The sequence below is a fragment of the Salvia hispanica genome, chromosome 3 (assembly GCF_023119035.1).
Source record: "Salvia hispanica cultivar TCC Black 2014 chromosome 3, UniMelb_Shisp_WGS_1.0, whole genome shotgun sequence".
Lineage (NCBI taxonomy): Eukaryota > Viridiplantae > Streptophyta > Magnoliopsida > Lamiales > Lamiaceae > Salvia > Salvia hispanica.
This window is the reverse complement of record NC_062967.1, coordinates 41,028,610-41,046,124: the sequence shown is the minus strand read 5'-3', so window position 1 is coordinate 41,046,124 and position 17,515 is coordinate 41,028,610. Positions and strand designations below refer to the sequence as shown.

Below are 17,515 nucleotides of genomic sequence, written 5' to 3'. Positions count from 1 at the left end.
CATTTCCTTTTAAACATCACCCCACCAATAATTTCCTCTGTACATATTAACTAGATTTTAAAACATTATACAAGACATATAGAAGAGACAAAATCATTAACAAGATAAGGTGGAATAAAAATAAGATAATATATATGCCTAGGTCAAGACATTAATTTAAATGGGATAATGTGGAATAAAAACAAGATAATATATGTGTCAACCGTGCTTCATTAACCGTGCTTCTGTTAGAAAAAAGAGTAATTGTTAGGAAGAAGAGTGATTCGTCAACCCGTACTTCTGTAGGAAGAAGAGTAATTGGTCTCCGTCACTTCAACCCGGGATTGTCGTAATTGGAATTTGATTTGGAATTAGTATATTTTTTAATATATTATTTAATATAGAATTGTGTATTTAGAAATTATGATAATAATTTGTAAATTATAATTTGATTTATTGATATTACATAATTATAATTTTAGATTGAGTAAAGGTCAAATGTGGTCCTAAACATATGCTCGTTTTATGAATTTGGTCATGAACATTATCTTTTTGATTATTTGGTCCCTTACAAATGAACTTGGACCGGAATCGGTCCTAAATGAACAGAACCGTCTAAAATAACCGGTCAAATGTAAATTATGAATTTGGTCTTGAACATTATCTTTTTGATTATTTGTAAATTATAATTTGATTTATTGATATTACACAGTTATAATTAGATTGAGTAAAGGTCAAATGTGGTCCTAAACATATGCCCGTTTTATGAATTTGGTCCTGAACATTATCTTTTTGATTATTTGGTCCCTTACAAATGAACTTGGACCGGAATCGGTCCTAAATGAACAGAACCGTCTAAAATAGCCGGTCAACATCATTTAATTAGGTTTTGACCAAAATTAACCATTTTAATTATTTAAAAAAAATAAAAATATAATTGTTAAAAACACATAATAAAATGACGAAGAACACTTCTTCATCTCCTTTCTTCATTCTCATTCTCATTCTCATTCTCTTCCGCGACAGTAGTTCGTGAACAAGTTATGGAGTACTTATCTTTAGGATCAAATCCTATGTAAGTGATGCTTCCTACTGCAATGAGTTGATCATCCACAATATATGTAGTACTTATCTTTAGGATCGAATCCTATGCAAGAACATACGAAATTCAAAATCAAGAATTGCAAGAGTAGAAATCTCAACACCCCACAAGCCATTATCATGATATAAGCATAAAGATTGCAACTTTGAGGTAGGAGAAGGTGAGAGAAAGAGAAAGAGGTTTAATTAGATTGAAGAGAGAGAAAAGCAAATGAATGTTTTAGAAGGTAACAAATGGACGAATGTTTCAAAGTTGGTGGCGTTTCAAAGTTGAGGCGGCGGGTGTTCAGGCGGCATGGGTTGCGGCGGCGGGTTTTGAGGCGGCGGAGGGTTTGAACGATTAGGATTTATTTTGGATGTATTTGTTTTAATATATTATGTTTCTTCCACTTTATTAATAGAATTAGAAATTAAGAATTTTAATCAGGTTTAACTAATTACCATTAAAATGGTTAACTTTGATCAAAATCTGATTAAACGACGTTGACCGTCTATTTTAGACGCATCTGTTAATTTAGGACCGATTCCGATCCTAGTTCATTTGTGAGGAACCAAATAATCAAAAAGATAATATTCAGGACCAAATTCGCAAAACGGTCATATATTTATGACCACTTTTGGCCTTTCTCTTTTAGATTGTAATTTGTGGTCTATATAGTTTATGTTAATTTGAAAATAGAGAATTGTTTTCTATTCTTATAAAATTTATATAGATATTACTACCTCCGTCCGCGAATAGGAGTCCCGTTTTTCCATTTTAGTCCGTCCGCGAATAAGAGTCCCGGTTCACTTTTACTATAAATGGTAATAGGGTCCCACCTTCCACTAACTCATTTCACTCACATTTCATTTAAAACTAATATATACAAGTGGGACCTCTATTCCACTAACTTTTTTCCACCCACTTTTTTTTAACATTTCTTAAAACCCGTGCCGCCCATGAATGGGACTCCTAATGGCGGACGGAGGAAGTATACGTTAAATTGAATAATTTAATAGTAGTATTTTTAAAAAAAAATCAACAGCTGACTTGTTTAAATTTATGCCACTTATGGTGAGAACAATTCTCTTCCAAATTGTTTAATCGTTTGGACGACAACTCGGAGCTCATCTTGAACAAATTCATACCAGTCTGACATCGGGATAGGGCAACTGACATTTATTTTCTTAGTGGTCTTAAATTTATGGTGGATTGCTCAAATGAGATTGTCATTGACGATGGCCTATTTCACGATGTTGCACCACACCCACCTGACCAACAAGACTACGGTGGCGGTGACATCTCTCCTTAGATGGTTCCACGCCGGCCATGGGAACAAGGTTGTTTTCCGGCCGGCTTATGGATAAAACTTGGAGATATCGTCAAGTTGTTTATCTTTATCTTTCGTTTGCTATTATATTTAGTTATGAGTCTTGTGTTTATTTTAGTTATTCAAATTATTCAGTAAGTTTGTATGAGGCCTCTGCAAAAAGCTAGAATCGGTATTGAGAATTAAATTAATCAATCATTTATATGATAAATGTAAACATCCTTCAGTATTTTCTGTAATGAACAATGTTGTGAGATAAATTACATCAATGACCTATGCTGTTGCTATCAGTTTGCATCATACTGTTGACAAAAACTACCATCATCAATCCTTCAACAAAGGGTGTCATAGTAAAACTCGGTGGTAAGTTTCACCTTACAGAAAGAAGCCCTATTTCTCATCCGTTGGTGTGGGAACACTACTGAGCAGCCATATTAGAACAACGCCGATGAGGGCGCCGGAAAGATGCGCGATGTGGTTTACGTTCTGCATCGCACCTCCCCGGAAGCTTCCACCTAAGCTCGCCGAAGCTTGGGCTGCTTCCATAACCTGATATGGGTTACCAATGTCAACCACAGAACTCAATCTTACAGGCGTTCATGCGAAAATTAGTTGGAGCCATGTAAGAAACCATGGATGGTGTAGGTATCAGTTTATGTCCCAACCTATGAGCATTTCTCTGAACAATGTCCAACATTTCACCACTTTCAGTTTTTCACAATCTCAATGTGACATTTCCGGCACCTAAAACCTCATGTGACATGCACTGAGTCTGATTTGAAAATACGTGCTTGTATACGAAATCTGATATCTCCCACACGAGATTTCAAGTGCAGTCAATATCACAATATATGGGACATAATTTTTAAAATGTAGAAAAGTAAGAATTTATTAAACGTCAAGAACTATATCAAGACACTCTTAACACAATTACAAATTTATAGAAACCAAACAAAAGGTCTTGTAGGTACGAACCTTTTCTACCACAAATTGCCCCAATATAAGAACTTCGAGGATTTTTCTCCAGTCCCATGACATCTGCAGCACATGAAGTGAGAGTTTCAGCAGCTCGGCAAAAAAGCAAGTATATATGCTACCTCATCCCCCAAGAAAGGCTAACATTCATCATACCTTCACAAGGACACTAACAGCAAAGAGTCCAAATACAGCACCAGATGCCCCGATGGAAACAGCATTTCTTGGAAGAACCAACCAAGAAACAAGGTTCGCCCCCGCACCTGTCAAAATATAGGAAATCCACAGAGCAAAGTTCCCCTCTTCTTCTTCAACAAGTTTCCCTGGATCACAAAGAATTTACAAGCCAGCCGTTAGCACTAGTCATGACTTCAAACTTTTTTATAGGGAATGGGCGCAAAACATCTCACCAAAAATATACAAAAAAAACAGATTGCTCGATAGATGGCTCCTGCAAGCAAAAATACTTTCTCGATATGATCTCAAATTCCAAACGTAAGAACATAGAGAATGAGCAGCCTTACCAGTTGAAATGACAGAACGTAGACGTTATAAACTGGTACCAAGCAGGATTATTATGATACAGATACAGTTCCTTAATCAACGGAACCTGTAAAATCGGAGCAAATCCCTAGTTAGCTTCTTTTACAAGAACTAACTCCATCAGTTGGCATAGTTTCTGAACTAAAGAACCCAAAATTTCATGAGTTTTTCTCTCAGACAAATGAAACTGTCGACTTCCATCACACTAAGACACTAGAGACAGCAGCCGAACAATATTATAACCCTATATTTTAAAGACTATGGCAGAATGCTACAATCACCACCAATCTAGTACGTACAAGACAGCGAAACATCAAAAGAATAAGATTATTCGAACCTGGAACACGTGATCGGCCACATATATCCCGATATTGAGAAGAAGAATCCAGAATATGCCATTAACACGCTTCACAGCCTTCCTTTGCTCTTCAGGCTTCCCAAGTTCCAGCTGTGATATAATGTCTAAGTGAAACATCATCAAACTGAATTACAAATTATATAGAAATCAAATCTCAAAATCTTGGTCAGTTACAAGCTTATTCCAATAAACAACTAGATAAACCTTTTACATGAAAAATTTCCCCTCTTTTCCAATAAAACCAGCAAACTTAGGGCTTCACCAGCTGTGGCATAATGTCTAAGTGAAACATCATTAACTTGAATTACAAATCCCTAATTCATAGTCAATTAAACCTTCGAAATAAAGTATCAACATAAGTGAATGAAAATACAGCACAAAATTTCTATTTCTAATGCAATAATAAATCAGAAAATTTAGGCAATTCATGGAAAAGTACCAAATTTAACTAAAATAAAAGGAGAGGAACAGAAAACTGACCTGAATTATCCTTGGCTCTGCAGAGAAAAAACCGGGAAACCGAGTTCGCGCACAATCCAAAGGTAACTCGAGTGAGTTGAAGAGGAAGAGGGCGCAGCGGCGCCGGTTTGTGGGGACGGGCGGTGTGGAATTTTGGCAGTGCGAGAAACTGCTTCTGCTGAAGCTGAAGATTGAGCTGAAGCATTTTTCTGCTCTTGGATTAAAGCAATCCAACAAAAATGAAGATGATCACATCCACATCGATGAAATCGCTATTCAATCTTTGAAATGTATCACGTTTTATAACGTTTTGTTTTCATCTGTAGTGAAAAAATAGGGAAATATTTGCGTTAAAATAAAATATTAGTAGTAGGAGTAGTAGTAGGAGTTCTTGTTAGCTCAAAATATAAAATAAAAATATTTCTAACAAGCACATCTTATGTGTAACCTTTAAAAAAACCAATTGGAATTTATTATCTGCAACTAAACTAAATCAAAGCTACTATCTAATAATTAAAATACATGCAGAGATAATTATACATACGAATATAATAATAATAATAATAATAATAATAATAATAATAATAATAATAATAATAATTTGAAATTTTAAGGAAACTAATTAGTCTAGATTAATTTGAAAGGAAAGAGTTAATAATGGAAAAATAACAAATCGTATAGGTTAGTTTCTTAATTCTTATGGTTTGAACTATTTCATTAGTGTATCATTTAAGTAATTGGATTCACTTCTTATTTTGAATTTGAAAAAATATTACCTACAAATCCTATCTCTCTGCTCTATGAATTTAGAAGATTAAAATAGGAACAATTCAATAGTAGAAATAAAAAGTTATATTGAAGTGTTTATTTTATGGAAAATGGCATAAGAAAAAAAATATAAAAAAATTCGCCCACCGTGGGTCTCGAACCCACGACCACAAGGTTAAGAGCCTTGCGCTCTACCAACTGAGCTAGACGGGCTACGTTGACTGTTTTTAATATATTAAATACATGGATTCATTGACACAACTATTACAGCCGAAGGTCAAAATGTAAAATTGTATCGCAGAAAGCCAGAAACTATCCAAAAAAGCCCATCTAGCTAAATTGGCCCACGTTGTTATCCATTTAATTTAGCTCTAAAAAATTTTAAAAACATTGTTGAAATTATTAATTTTATAAAGAATATATTGTAACAAATAATTTGATTTATTCTTTTATTCATTTTTAGTAGTATAAAAAAATAAACAAATTGAATTGTGATTTTCATACAACTTATTAAAATTATTAACATCAATAATATTTTCATTATATTTATTAATTAGAATAAAAGAATATATAAAGCGTAAAATATTAATATAAACTAAGCAGGAACATTTTATCCTTTAAAAATATATTTTTGAGATAGAACGAGTTTTAGTGTAAAATGGGTAAAGTAAAATTTAGAAAAAAAATATATGATTGTAGTATTATTAGTAAAGAATTGAATAATTAATCTAATCTATATAATCTATATAAATATATAAAGCCAGAGTACATGGCAAGGAAATTTTCCCGCCCACTTTCATAAAATATTGATAACTATATTATAAAATTGTATTAGCATATAATATACACTATTAATATATGACTTATTTGATATAGAGAATAAAAGATGTCAATTTGTCAAATCACACTCTTTTTGTCCATTGGGTAAAGCAAGATCAAGTAGTCTCTCTCTCAATTTTTTTTATTGACCAATGGGATTATGCCATTTGTTATAATCTCATTAGTCAATAATTATTTTATTTATTATTCAAATATCTTTTATATATTAAATTAAATATATATAAAAATTATATCAAAATTCATATTTTTTCATCCTCTACAAATTGAGATCACATTTGCTATAGTTCTATTAAAAAAATATATCTATTTTTCTCTACGTATAATCTTTCTTCTATATTATAATTTCTCTTTTTTTTAAAGAATTTATTCACCATGGATGATGAGAATGAAATGTTCTCTAATTCCCAAAATTTAAATTATTCCAAGATTATTTGTATTTTATATTGCAACATATGACTTTTATTTATTTGTTTTAATTTATTTTGTCATTTCTTTATAATAATTCCCTATCTATACATACATAAAAGCGAAATACCAAACAATCCATTTTCCCACTCAGTTTCATGATTTTTTTTTTACTATATTATATAAGTCTTTTAGTATATATTATAGAAATTTATTATAAGATCTATGATATGATAGATGCATGTGAAGGGTGTGATTGACATGAGTAATAAGATGTTACTCCATAAAATCAATGATCAATGAATAAATCAATGTAATAAATGACACAATCTCATTGGTTGATAAATATTTTTTTAAAATTTATATATCTTCTCTATATTATATTAAAAAATTATAAAAGTTATACTAAAATTCATAATATTTCATCATCTATAAATAGAGACCACATTTGTTATAGTTTTGATAAAAAAAATCTTTTTTTTCTTCTCATATAATCCTTCTTATTTGGTAGTATAATTTTTTTGTCTTCTTTGTTGTTCACTATGAATAATTATGGAATATAATCAATACAATCTATATCTATATCTTTACTACCATAAAAGCAATGATTTTTTTTTGGGAAACAACAAGAGTTTCCGCCAAACTGGCTGAAGAGATTTATCTATTTTAATTTATTTATTTTAAAAATTACATGCTTTAAACCAAAGGTTAATAAATAACCTCCAAGAATTGTTTCTTTTACCTGCTGAATCCAGCAGCTAATGGCATGAACTCTGAAAAAAAGCAAAGTTGATTAGCCTCTATACTAACAATCAATCAAATCGTTCTTACATAAAGAAACTCTCTCATGTTGAGCTTTGGTGGGAATTCTCAAATTGGGATCCTCTCTAATGCAAGGTTTTTTGAGAGCCAAAACCATTTTTTGAGATAAAAAAAAGTTGAAAATAACCCCCCATGTTTTTCTATATATATAAACCACTTGCATAGACACATATTCATACACAATCATTTTTCTTCTCTTTCATCTTTTTTCTACCGATTATTTCCTTCTCTCTAAATCTTCTTTCTTTTTATTATTGAGCTATTGAACGATTATAGTTTTGTAAATATTGCAAGTGAATTTATCGGCATAAGAGGTTAGCGTTAATTTTCTTCTCTCTAAACCATCTTTATTTCTATTGTTGATTTATTGTACTTTTTTGGGCATATATTGCAGGTGAATTCATCACCTAAAGAGGTTAGCGTCATCTTTTTTATCTCTAAATATCTTTTTGTTTATGGTTGATCTACTGATCGTATTTATGTTTGATTATTTTGCAGTGAAATTGATCGCCATGAGAAATGAAAAGCTCTGTAAACTGGTTTTGCAATCATGAATCTTCTACTATCTACTTTTGCTTCCGATTTATAAAACTAATCATTTTTATGCTTTTGCAGGTATTGTAGGTTAAATGATACGAATGACAGGAAAAGCAATATGAACTGGTTTGTTTACTTAAATCTCATATTATCTAAATTTCTTCTGTTTTATTTTTTGTTTGATTATTCTATTATTAGTTAATTTATTTATTGTCTTTCTTTTACTTTTTTTTTTCCTATCTATTACTCCACTTACATATTTAATCCTACCTACAGTATAAAAATGATATTATATCCTATATTAATAATTTATATTCTTCAGAGTTTTCCAGGTAGTTTGTTCTCACAGAAAGCTTCTTGGCATCATTCACATAATCGAAAAGAAGAGCATCATTTACACAGTTGTCTTTAAGCCAACAGTCTGTAGAAAAAAATTATGATTTATTCAATGAGTAGCATAATCTGTTGCTAGCCTGCTATGAAATTCTATTTCAGAATTTGTATATATATCACAACTGAATGAACTAATCATATTATATCCACTTACCCGTGTTGAGATTTATATATTGAGTAGATTGAGAAGAAAATTAAGTGTTTTGTGCCATCAATTGCATTAATTACTGATCGACTGATTTTTCAACTTTTCATTGATAAAATAAATTATACTATATGGAATGGAATATTTATTTAGCTTTATCGAAAGATGATTTGATTTGAGAGCAGGAACATTAATTAGCGAATGATGTTTTTGCAAAGTGTAATTACTTATCAATCCCCAAATGCATTTAATGTTGATTGACAAGTTTTTGGGAAAAAAAAATATTATTTTAGTAAATGACACAAGTTAGTCACATTTTCTATTGTCAAAATTTCTATTCATAAATTTCAATCAAAGATAATAAAAAAGTCCAAAAGTTACATTAATTATATAGCTTCTTTAATAAGTTTTGCACAAAACCTAAATAAAAGGCAAATGTATACATTGAGCTAATCTTTATAGATTTTTTAACATGTGAGATAGAAATAAACCATTAGTTAATGACATAAAAAGGATTAAAACACATGGTTCAATATATTTTTGCATAATTTTCAATTCTACATACTTATATTAATGGTTTTAAGAAATATAAATGCAGTTTTGAAAATACAATTGAAAAAAATCATACAATTCTTTTTTGCAAATTGGCGGAAAGTCTTTTTGATTTCCTCCCAAAACTTTCTCCGAAAATAACTGTTGCTTTATATGTTCATAGATTATAGATTATAAATTATAGATCACATATAGATAATATTATAAATTATAGATTATAGATTAGCAAGAAACTTATAATGATTTTATTAATTGTTTTTTCAAAATTGCATTTATATTTCTTAAACCATTAGTCAATAAAATTATTTTAAAGAAACTACATTTATATATAGCTCATAAAAAATATGAATGATGATGATAAATGAATGTCAACCAATGGAGTATATAAAGCTGCAAATCAATTTATAGAAAGTGATGCAAAGTGTGTTATAGATGCAAAGTGTGATCAAATACACAAATAAAAAAAATAGAGATAGATTTGGCATCTAATAATTTAGAGAAAGAGCTTCTCTACATCTCGAATTGTGAAATTTGAATCAGGCAATTAGATGTAAGATCATCTCATTCTTGAGCCATGTGCTCTGAAAAGAAAATCAGAGATAGAGTGTGCATTCCATCTATAAAGCCACAATTTTCTTTTCTCACGCATTGTAAGTGGGGTTGAAAGAAAGGCTTGTATCTAATGTGAATTACCTGCCGTGGAAAAAAATAGCTAATCCTCCAAGAAAGAGCCAAAATCTTTAAGCATTCTCCCACACAACAAATTCGAACAAAAATGTAATTTCAAAGGCTCTTAAGAATAGAGAGGCCACGTAGAAATCGATCAGTTGTGTTAGCGAGACCATGCAACAATCGAGGGCGAGATGGAGCTAGAGATGGCAGCCGGAGAAGTATGTCGCAGTGAGATCGAGCGTGAGGCAGAGACAATTAATGGGGTCGACCGGAAGAGGCCAAGCCTGTGCTGTGTAAGGTGAAAGTGACAACCGCTTGCTCAACATCGCCACTTTTACCATATATTTTGGTGTATATGCTAAGTTTTTTATAATGGGCTAGGCTTAATATGTATTTGTTGCGATAATATATAGTTGTCCGCTAATCATTAATAGTTATAAATCTGTTTTCATATATTTAACTCTATAAAATTTGAGAGGTGTATAAATTGGTGCAAATTAAGCATAAAGTTTGATATAAATTGAATACAGAATGCAATATCTTGGTGAAAAAGGCCATTAAATCGTCTTACTTTCAACGATAGAGGCCCTTATAATTAATGTGTTTCAAAGTAACATACTCCATTCGTCTTAAGATAAGCGAATCATATTCTCTTTTTGGGCGGGATGTCCCACTATAAATGAGTCATTTTCCTCTTTAGTAAATCTATCTCTTATTTTATTCTCCACCTACTTTATATGAAATTAAAGAACTTTTTTCAGTTAAAAATACTTATATATACATGGAACCGCACATCGCGCGGGTGAAAAACTATTACTTAAAATAATGTAGTTGTATTTGAACAGTGATCGAATTTAAAAATGTTTTTGTACTGTGATCAATTATATGATTCCAATTCTATTTTCCATAATCCGAATTGTATCTAGAATGAGTGGATTTCTAGAACGTGTTAAAGATTGTGCATTTAACTTACACGTACATAGAACTATTGATTTAAATTCAATGAATCGTCTCCATCAATAATTTGTGGAACTAGCTAGTGATTTAACATTCCATAATGGATACATAAAACGAAATGATAGATGCGCATTACCAAATTTGTCATTATCATACTATAACACAATATGTCCTACCAAAATAAATACAAAAAACCAAAACATTTAAAAACAAATAGGCACGTATTTGCATAGGGCATGTCCACATAAATGTACAAGTTTATGTCGCATCAATTTTAATCTGCTATAGCGATTGTGGCTGTTTTATTTTATTTTATTTTTAAAAATAAATCACTTTATTTTTTCTTGTGGGATATAGGGAAAATAATAGGACCTCTTTCTTTCGGATTCATATTCATTACGTCAAAAGACAGACAATATCAATAGATTTGGAGTTACTCGGATATTACATTCTGTGATATTTTTTTTCACTATTAAATCCTATTGAAACCAGATTTTTTTTCATTTATCCTTGGAGTTACTCGGAGATTACAACCCGTGATAACTTTTTGCACTAGTAAATCTTGTTGAAACCAGATTTTTTTTTTCATTTATCATGTAGCACAAATTTTACTCATTTTAATAATAATAATAATAATAATAATAATAATAATAATAATAATGTTGGAAATAAATCAAGAAGATACACAAGATTAGAGAATTGATTCATAATTAATTGTAATTATTCTTTTCCTGATTTGCAGCTAGGGTAAATCTTACCATATGTAATTAACCCTAAGGCTATTTAGGCGTGTAGTCCCCTTCACAATTAAACAAGTTGAATGAATATATGATCCCAAAATTCAACATGGCTTCAGAGCAGGATAATCAGAGACTCAGAAAATAATTCATCACAACCCAGACCTGCAGAAATGTCAGGAGAGGAAAAAGACTTTAAACCTAGCTTGGCCGAGATGTACCAGAGTACGTCGGACCCGTATCTGATTTATAACTTGAGGACAGAGTCAGCCGGATTGTCCAAGGGGACACGGATCTGGAAACCTACTGGAGGACCTTGCACGGTGTGTGGGTCGAGATCGACCGCTGCCAAGGCAGACCCATTACCCACTGCGACAAAGGAATATGTCAGTATCGAGACATCACCAATCAACGGAGATTATACAAGTTCTTGGCTAGATTAAACTCTCAATATGAGGGAATCAGAAGAGACATTCTCAAAAAAAGCCCAACGCCTCCGGTCGACGTCGCGTACGGCTGGGTGAAACGGGAGGCCACACGGCTGGAAATCATGCCGCCGGCGAACCCCGACCAAACCGGCGCAACAAACGGAGATTCATCATCATCGGGCGGAGTGGGCTTTGGACTTGGAGACCGGAACGAACGCCTCTTCCCTCTGTCAGCGTCGCCGCGCACCGGAGAGCAGACACCACACTCCACCGCCGAGAATGCTGCTGTAAGCGGCGGAATCGCAATTGAGAGGAGCCGATCCAGCGACGGTGATAGACGGATTGAGGAGGTGGGGAAGGCTGCATTCGCCGGCAGAATCAGAGGAAGAAGCGGCGGTGCACTCGCTGGCAGAATTGGAGGAGGGCGCGGTGCACTCGCCGGCAGAATCGGAGGAGGGCGCGGCGGCGCCGTGTCTGGTGAAGGAGGTAATGGGCTAGGGTTTACACAACCTAGCCCAATTTATACTTTAGTGCCTAGTCCCTCTAAATTTCGAAAATTGCAGCAGATACCCCATGCCTTACAATCTAGACCTTATACTCTGCATAATTCAAAAAATGACCCCATATCATGTGATAATATGTTTTTTGGTCCCAATAGTTTTGAAATTCTGCAAAAATTACCTATTGCTTGTATTGTACAACATAGACCTAGTGATAAGGAGAAAGGGTGGATTTTTTATTGTGGGGCAACAGATACGATGACACATGATAAGAGTGATTTTGTAAATTTCAGTGATTCCATGAAAAGTCATATACAGACTGCAGATGGGGAATTAACATCAGTAGAGGGTAGTGGGACAATTGAGATCTCACCTACATTAAAATTGTCGAATTGCCTCTATGTTCCCAAATTGTCACATAAGTTGATGTCAATTAGCCACGTGACGAAGGAATTAAATTGTACACTATTAATGCATCCTAATTTCTGTGTATTACAGGATATCAGGACAAGGAGGATAATTGGGCGTGGCACTGAGCGTCAAGGTCTCTACTATGTTGATGAGATGGCTCACCAAGGTAGTGCCGCAATGCTAGCTCACGGATCTGCGACTCGAGAAGCTTGGTTGTGGCATAGACGTTATGGTCACCCATCTCATGGTTATTTTAAGTTACTCTTTCCTCATTTTTCTCATCTTAAGGATATTTCTTGCGAATCTTGTGTTTTGGCGAAGAGCCATAGACAATCTTTTAAGTCTACTGAAACTCGTGTTAAGAGTCTTTTTTCTTTGGTGCATGCTGATGTTTGGGGCCCTGCACCCGTTATTGGTGATCATGGTTTTAAATATTTCTTACTTTTTGTGGATGATTGTTCAAGGATGACATGGGTATATTTTTTGAAAAATAAATCTGAAGTTTATGAAAAATTTGTCTTGTTTTACAAATTAATCCAAACTCAGTTTCAGACACAAATCAAGGTGCTTAGGTCTGACAATGGGAGGGAGTTTGTCAATCGAGAAATGTCAAATTTTTTCAAAGATAAAGGGTTAGTTCATCAAACTTCTTGTCCGTATACCCCCGAACAAAATGGAGTTGCTGAGAGAAAAAATAGGATCATTCTAGAAATCACTCGTGCCTTATTTTTTGACTCGAAAGTCCCAAAATTTTTATGGCCCGAGGCAGTTGCTACATCGGTTTATTTGGTAAATCGGCTCCCTACAAAAATATTGAATATGAAAACTCCGCTCCAACTTTTATCTTCTCTAGCCAAAGTACCCGAACCTCTTACACTACCACTTAAAGTCTTTGGGTGTTCTGTGTATGTTCATGTTCCTAAACACGAAAGAACAAAATTTTCCGCTTGCGCTATAAAATGTGTTTTTTTGGGGTATGGAATCAATCAAAAGGGTTATCGATGCTTTGATCCCTCGTCTAGGAAGATAATAACTACTATGAATTGTAATTTTTTGGAGTGCGAATATTATTACACCAGCCTTAGTGGCCAGGGGGAGAGTAGAACTGTCGATAGGTCGAGTGGACCCCTAAGCTGGTTTGTGCCACTACCAAGCAACTCTGCCGTGGAACCAACAGAGACAGTTAGCACTCCCGCCGAGCCTGTCTTGTCGGCAGCAGAGCCTCCTCAATCGTCTTCGCCTGATAGTCCTCTTCCAGTGATATCTGAGGTAATTCCTGAAACCAGCATCAATAGTACAGTTGTTCCTAATGACTCTGCCACAGGATCAGAGGAGAGTGCTGCGATTGACGGGGATACTGGGCAATATATACTCCCAAATCGGATCACGAGGGGTATTCCACCAAAGAGATACAGTCCAGAGCGTGTCACGAAGAGGAGTAGATATTCAGTGGCAAATCTGGCTAAAGCTAATTTGACAGAGATGGCGAGGGCATTCTCTGCTGCCCTATATGATGAAGAAGAGCTTCCCAGAACTGCCGAGGAAGCAATGGGAATTCCACATTGGAGGGAGGCGATGATTGTAGAGATGAAGGCACTAATGAAAAACAAGACATGGGAAGTATGTATGAGACCCGAGGGATCGAGATTAGTGGGATGTCGTTGGGTGTTCACAATCAAGAGAAGACCAGATGGATCGATTGAACGCTATAAAGCAAGATTGGTAGCAAAAGGTTACACGCAAACATATGGAGTTGATTATGCGGAGACCTTCTCACCAGTAGCGAAGATGAGCACTATCCGTGTGCTATTCTCTATTGCTGCAACAAAGAATTGGTCACTACATCAGTTTGATGTAACTAACGCCTTCCTACATGGCGAGCTTACCAAACCAATCTATATGGAGGCCCCACCCGGGTTTGATGGAGAGTTCAAGGGAGGGGAGGTTTGTAAACTCAAAAAGACGCTCTATGGTTTGAAGCAGTCACCAAGGGCATGGTTTGGACGATTTACTGAGGTGATGAAGAAATACGGATACAAGCAGAGTAATTCAGATCACACCCTATTTCTCAAGCAGAGAGGAGGAAAGATCACATGTCTGATCATTTATGTCGATGATATGATTCTCATTGGGGATGATGATGAGGAAATAAGTCAGTTGAGGAAGAACCTTTTTACCGAGTTTGAAATGAAAGACTTGGGTCTCCTAAAGTATTTTCTGGGAATTGAAGTAATGCGGTCCAAGAAGGGGATATTTATAAGTCAGAGGAAGTATGTTTTGGATCTCTTGGCGGAAACTGGAATGCTTGACTGTAAGCCTGCAGAGACCCCAATGGTGCAGAATCTTGGCCTTAGACTGACAGAAGGAGCTGAACTGACACACCAGACTAGATACCAACGGCTTGTGGGTAAGCTTATTTACCTTTCTCATACTAGGCCAGACATTGCCGATGCCGTGGGGGTAGTTAGTCAATTCATGCATAAGCCTCAAGTCGATCATTGGGAAGCGGCCTTGAGAATTGTGCGGTATCTAAAGGGGACTCCCGGGCATGGAGTTTTGTTCGAGAATCATGGGAACTTGGAGGTGCATGGGTTCACTGATGCAGATTGGGATGGAAACCCAAATGATCGGAAGTCGACTGCAGGATATTTCACCTTTGTGGGGGGAAATCTTGTAACTTGGCGGAGTAAGAAACAAAAGGTGGTAGCTCTATCAAGTGCCGAAGCGGAGTTTCGTGGAATTAAGAGTGGGTTGACTGAAATCCTCTGGCTGAAGAGGTTGATGACAGAACTTGGATTGATGTCTAAGGAACCGTGCAAACTCTTTTGTGACAACAAGGCAGCGATCAGTATATCTGAAAATCCAGTGCAACACGATCGAACAAAGCATGTTGAAGTAGACCGCCACTTCATCAAGGAAAACATAGAAGCAAAAGTGATAGATCTTCCCTTTGTTCGGTCAGAAGATCAGTTAGCAGATATCCTCACTAAAGCAGTGGATTCAAGAAGTTTTCATGGAGTATTGAGCAAGTTAAAAATGGGTGATCCCATTGTTTAACTTGAGGGGGAGTGTTGGAAATAAATCAAGAAGATACGCAAAGATTAGAGAATTGATTCATAATTGATTGTAATTATTCTTTTTCTGATTTACAGCTAGGGTAAATCTTACCATATGTAATTAACCCTAACCCTATTTAGGCGTGTAGTCCCCTTCACAATTAAACAAGTTGAATGAATATATGATCCCAAAATTCAACATAATAATAATAATATTTAATCACGTAATCATTTGTGGACATCATTTAGATTTTAGAAGGTGCGGTGCATCTCATTTTACAATGATAGCCGTATTAAGTTGTGGACTTCATTTAGCAGATGCGGTGCATCTCATTTTACAATGATAGTATACAAATTAATAAAGATCGCTAGTAGATAACAATTGATACGTAGATGGTGTCTAGTTTAAATGATAATATATCTCGTATTTTAATTTTATGACCATTTAATAAGATAAACTCTGTACAATTGATACGAAGATGGTGTCTAGTTTAACTGATAAGATGTCTCATATTTTAATTTTAGGACAACTTAGTAAGAGCATCAGTAATAGAGGTTTTTTCACTATACTACAATTATCTACTGTGTTATCATTCTTTTTTTTTTCTAAACCACGTCACAACTATCATAATCGAAGTCCTTTCCCCATACTCTTCTCCACGCCTCTCCTTGTCTCTCATATTAATTTGCACTATTCCTTGTATTAGTTTTGAAATTGAAATTAAAATATGAGTATATGATATAAAATCTGAAAGGACTTAATAGAAAATAAATTAAATATAAAAATCCTAAAAAGTAGAAAATTAAAAATCATAGATCTTATTAGTGTGCGCAACATGAGGTAGCGCCCTTGGAGCTCATCTTCGATCACTTCAACGTATCCTTTGCTTTCAAGTTGGAATTGCTGGACGGCCACTTTATTGTTGATGTTGCCAAGAGCCTAAAAAATGTTATCTTGAGATGGGTTGGATCAGTGGATCATGGCTGATCCAGGGGATAGGAGGGGGCGACCTGCTACCATTGACCGGAGCGTGAACTTTCCATTGCCTTCGATAGCTTCCGACATCGCCATTCTCTCTTTGTTAGCTTCCGATAAATTTTATTTCGCCTCCTCTGTTGGCCTAAATCTTTCACTTGGTTAGGTGGACAGCTTTGATGACCGTTCACAGGTGACATGAGGTTCTCAAATTCTTGTTAGATTGTAGGCTCCGCCCGCCTCCATAACAATATGATATTCATGACCAGTGGCGGACGCAGCCATAAAAGTACGTAGAGCTAAATTTTGAACACAACCGTCGTGGATGCTCAGGTACCAGTGGAGATGTGTTGGAAGGGTGATTTGATGATGACGTGGACATGTTGAGCACGTGAGTGGATAAAAGCTGATGCCCTTCACTCGAGCTGTCTGTTTCCAAATCCTTACAATCTTGTCTCTAGTGTGGATATGTCCGTAATTTTGGGCTTTATGACCCACTCATTAACAAATAGGCCCATTAACCAATCGGATTATGTTCGGAAACGGATCCGATATTAATTAAATTATTTATTTATTTATTAAATATAAACG

The 17,515-nt window shown here is 34.7% G+C and overlaps 1 protein-coding gene, 1 long non-coding RNA gene and 1 other non-coding gene across 5 annotated transcripts; 1 reads left to right on the top strand and 2 right to left on the bottom strand.

The window, feature by feature from the left end:
* Window positions 1-2,565: 2,565 nt before the first annotated feature.
* Window positions 2,566-4,966, bottom strand: LOC125211077 (rhomboid-like protein 11, chloroplastic). Of its 3 annotated transcripts, XR_007174451.1 has the most exons (8): window positions 4,747-4,966; window positions 4,246-4,370; window positions 3,890-3,975; window positions 3,776-3,831; window positions 3,522-3,688; window positions 3,366-3,428; window positions 3,056-3,194; window positions 2,722-2,939 (listed from the first exon to the last, which is right to left on the bottom strand). XR_007174451.1 is itself a non-coding variant. In XM_048110761.1 (7 exons), the coding sequence occupies exons 1-7, from the start codon at window positions 4,928-4,930 to the stop codon at window positions 2,781-2,783; spliced, it is 840 nt and encodes a 279-aa protein (XP_047966718.1). In that variant the 5' UTR covers window positions 4,931-4,955; the 3' UTR covers window positions 2,566-2,780. The 3 variants fall into 3 exon arrangements, 2 of the variants coding, with proteins under 2 accessions (XP_047966718.1, XP_047966720.1); XM_048110761.1 differs by lacking the exon at window positions 3,056-3,194 and having other exon boundaries at window positions 2,566-2,939; window positions 4,747-4,955; XM_048110763.1 differs by lacking the exon at window positions 3,056-3,194 and having other exon boundaries at window positions 2,566-2,939; window positions 3,776-3,816; window positions 4,747-4,954.
* Window positions 4,967-5,633: 667 nt separating this feature from the next.
* On the bottom strand, window positions 5,634-5,706 carry TRNAK-CUU. The gene has a single exon. It is a non-coding gene; the product is annotated as a tRNA-Lys (tRNA).
* A 2,243-nt stretch (window positions 5,707-7,949) lies between these two features.
* LOC125210986 lies at window positions 7,950-8,609 on the top strand. Its single transcript, XR_007174440.1, has 3 exons — window positions 7,950-7,975; window positions 8,059-8,223; window positions 8,420-8,609. It is a non-coding gene; the product is annotated as an uncharacterized LOC125210986 (long non-coding RNA).
* The last annotated feature ends 8,906 nt before the right edge of the window (window positions 8,610-17,515 follow it).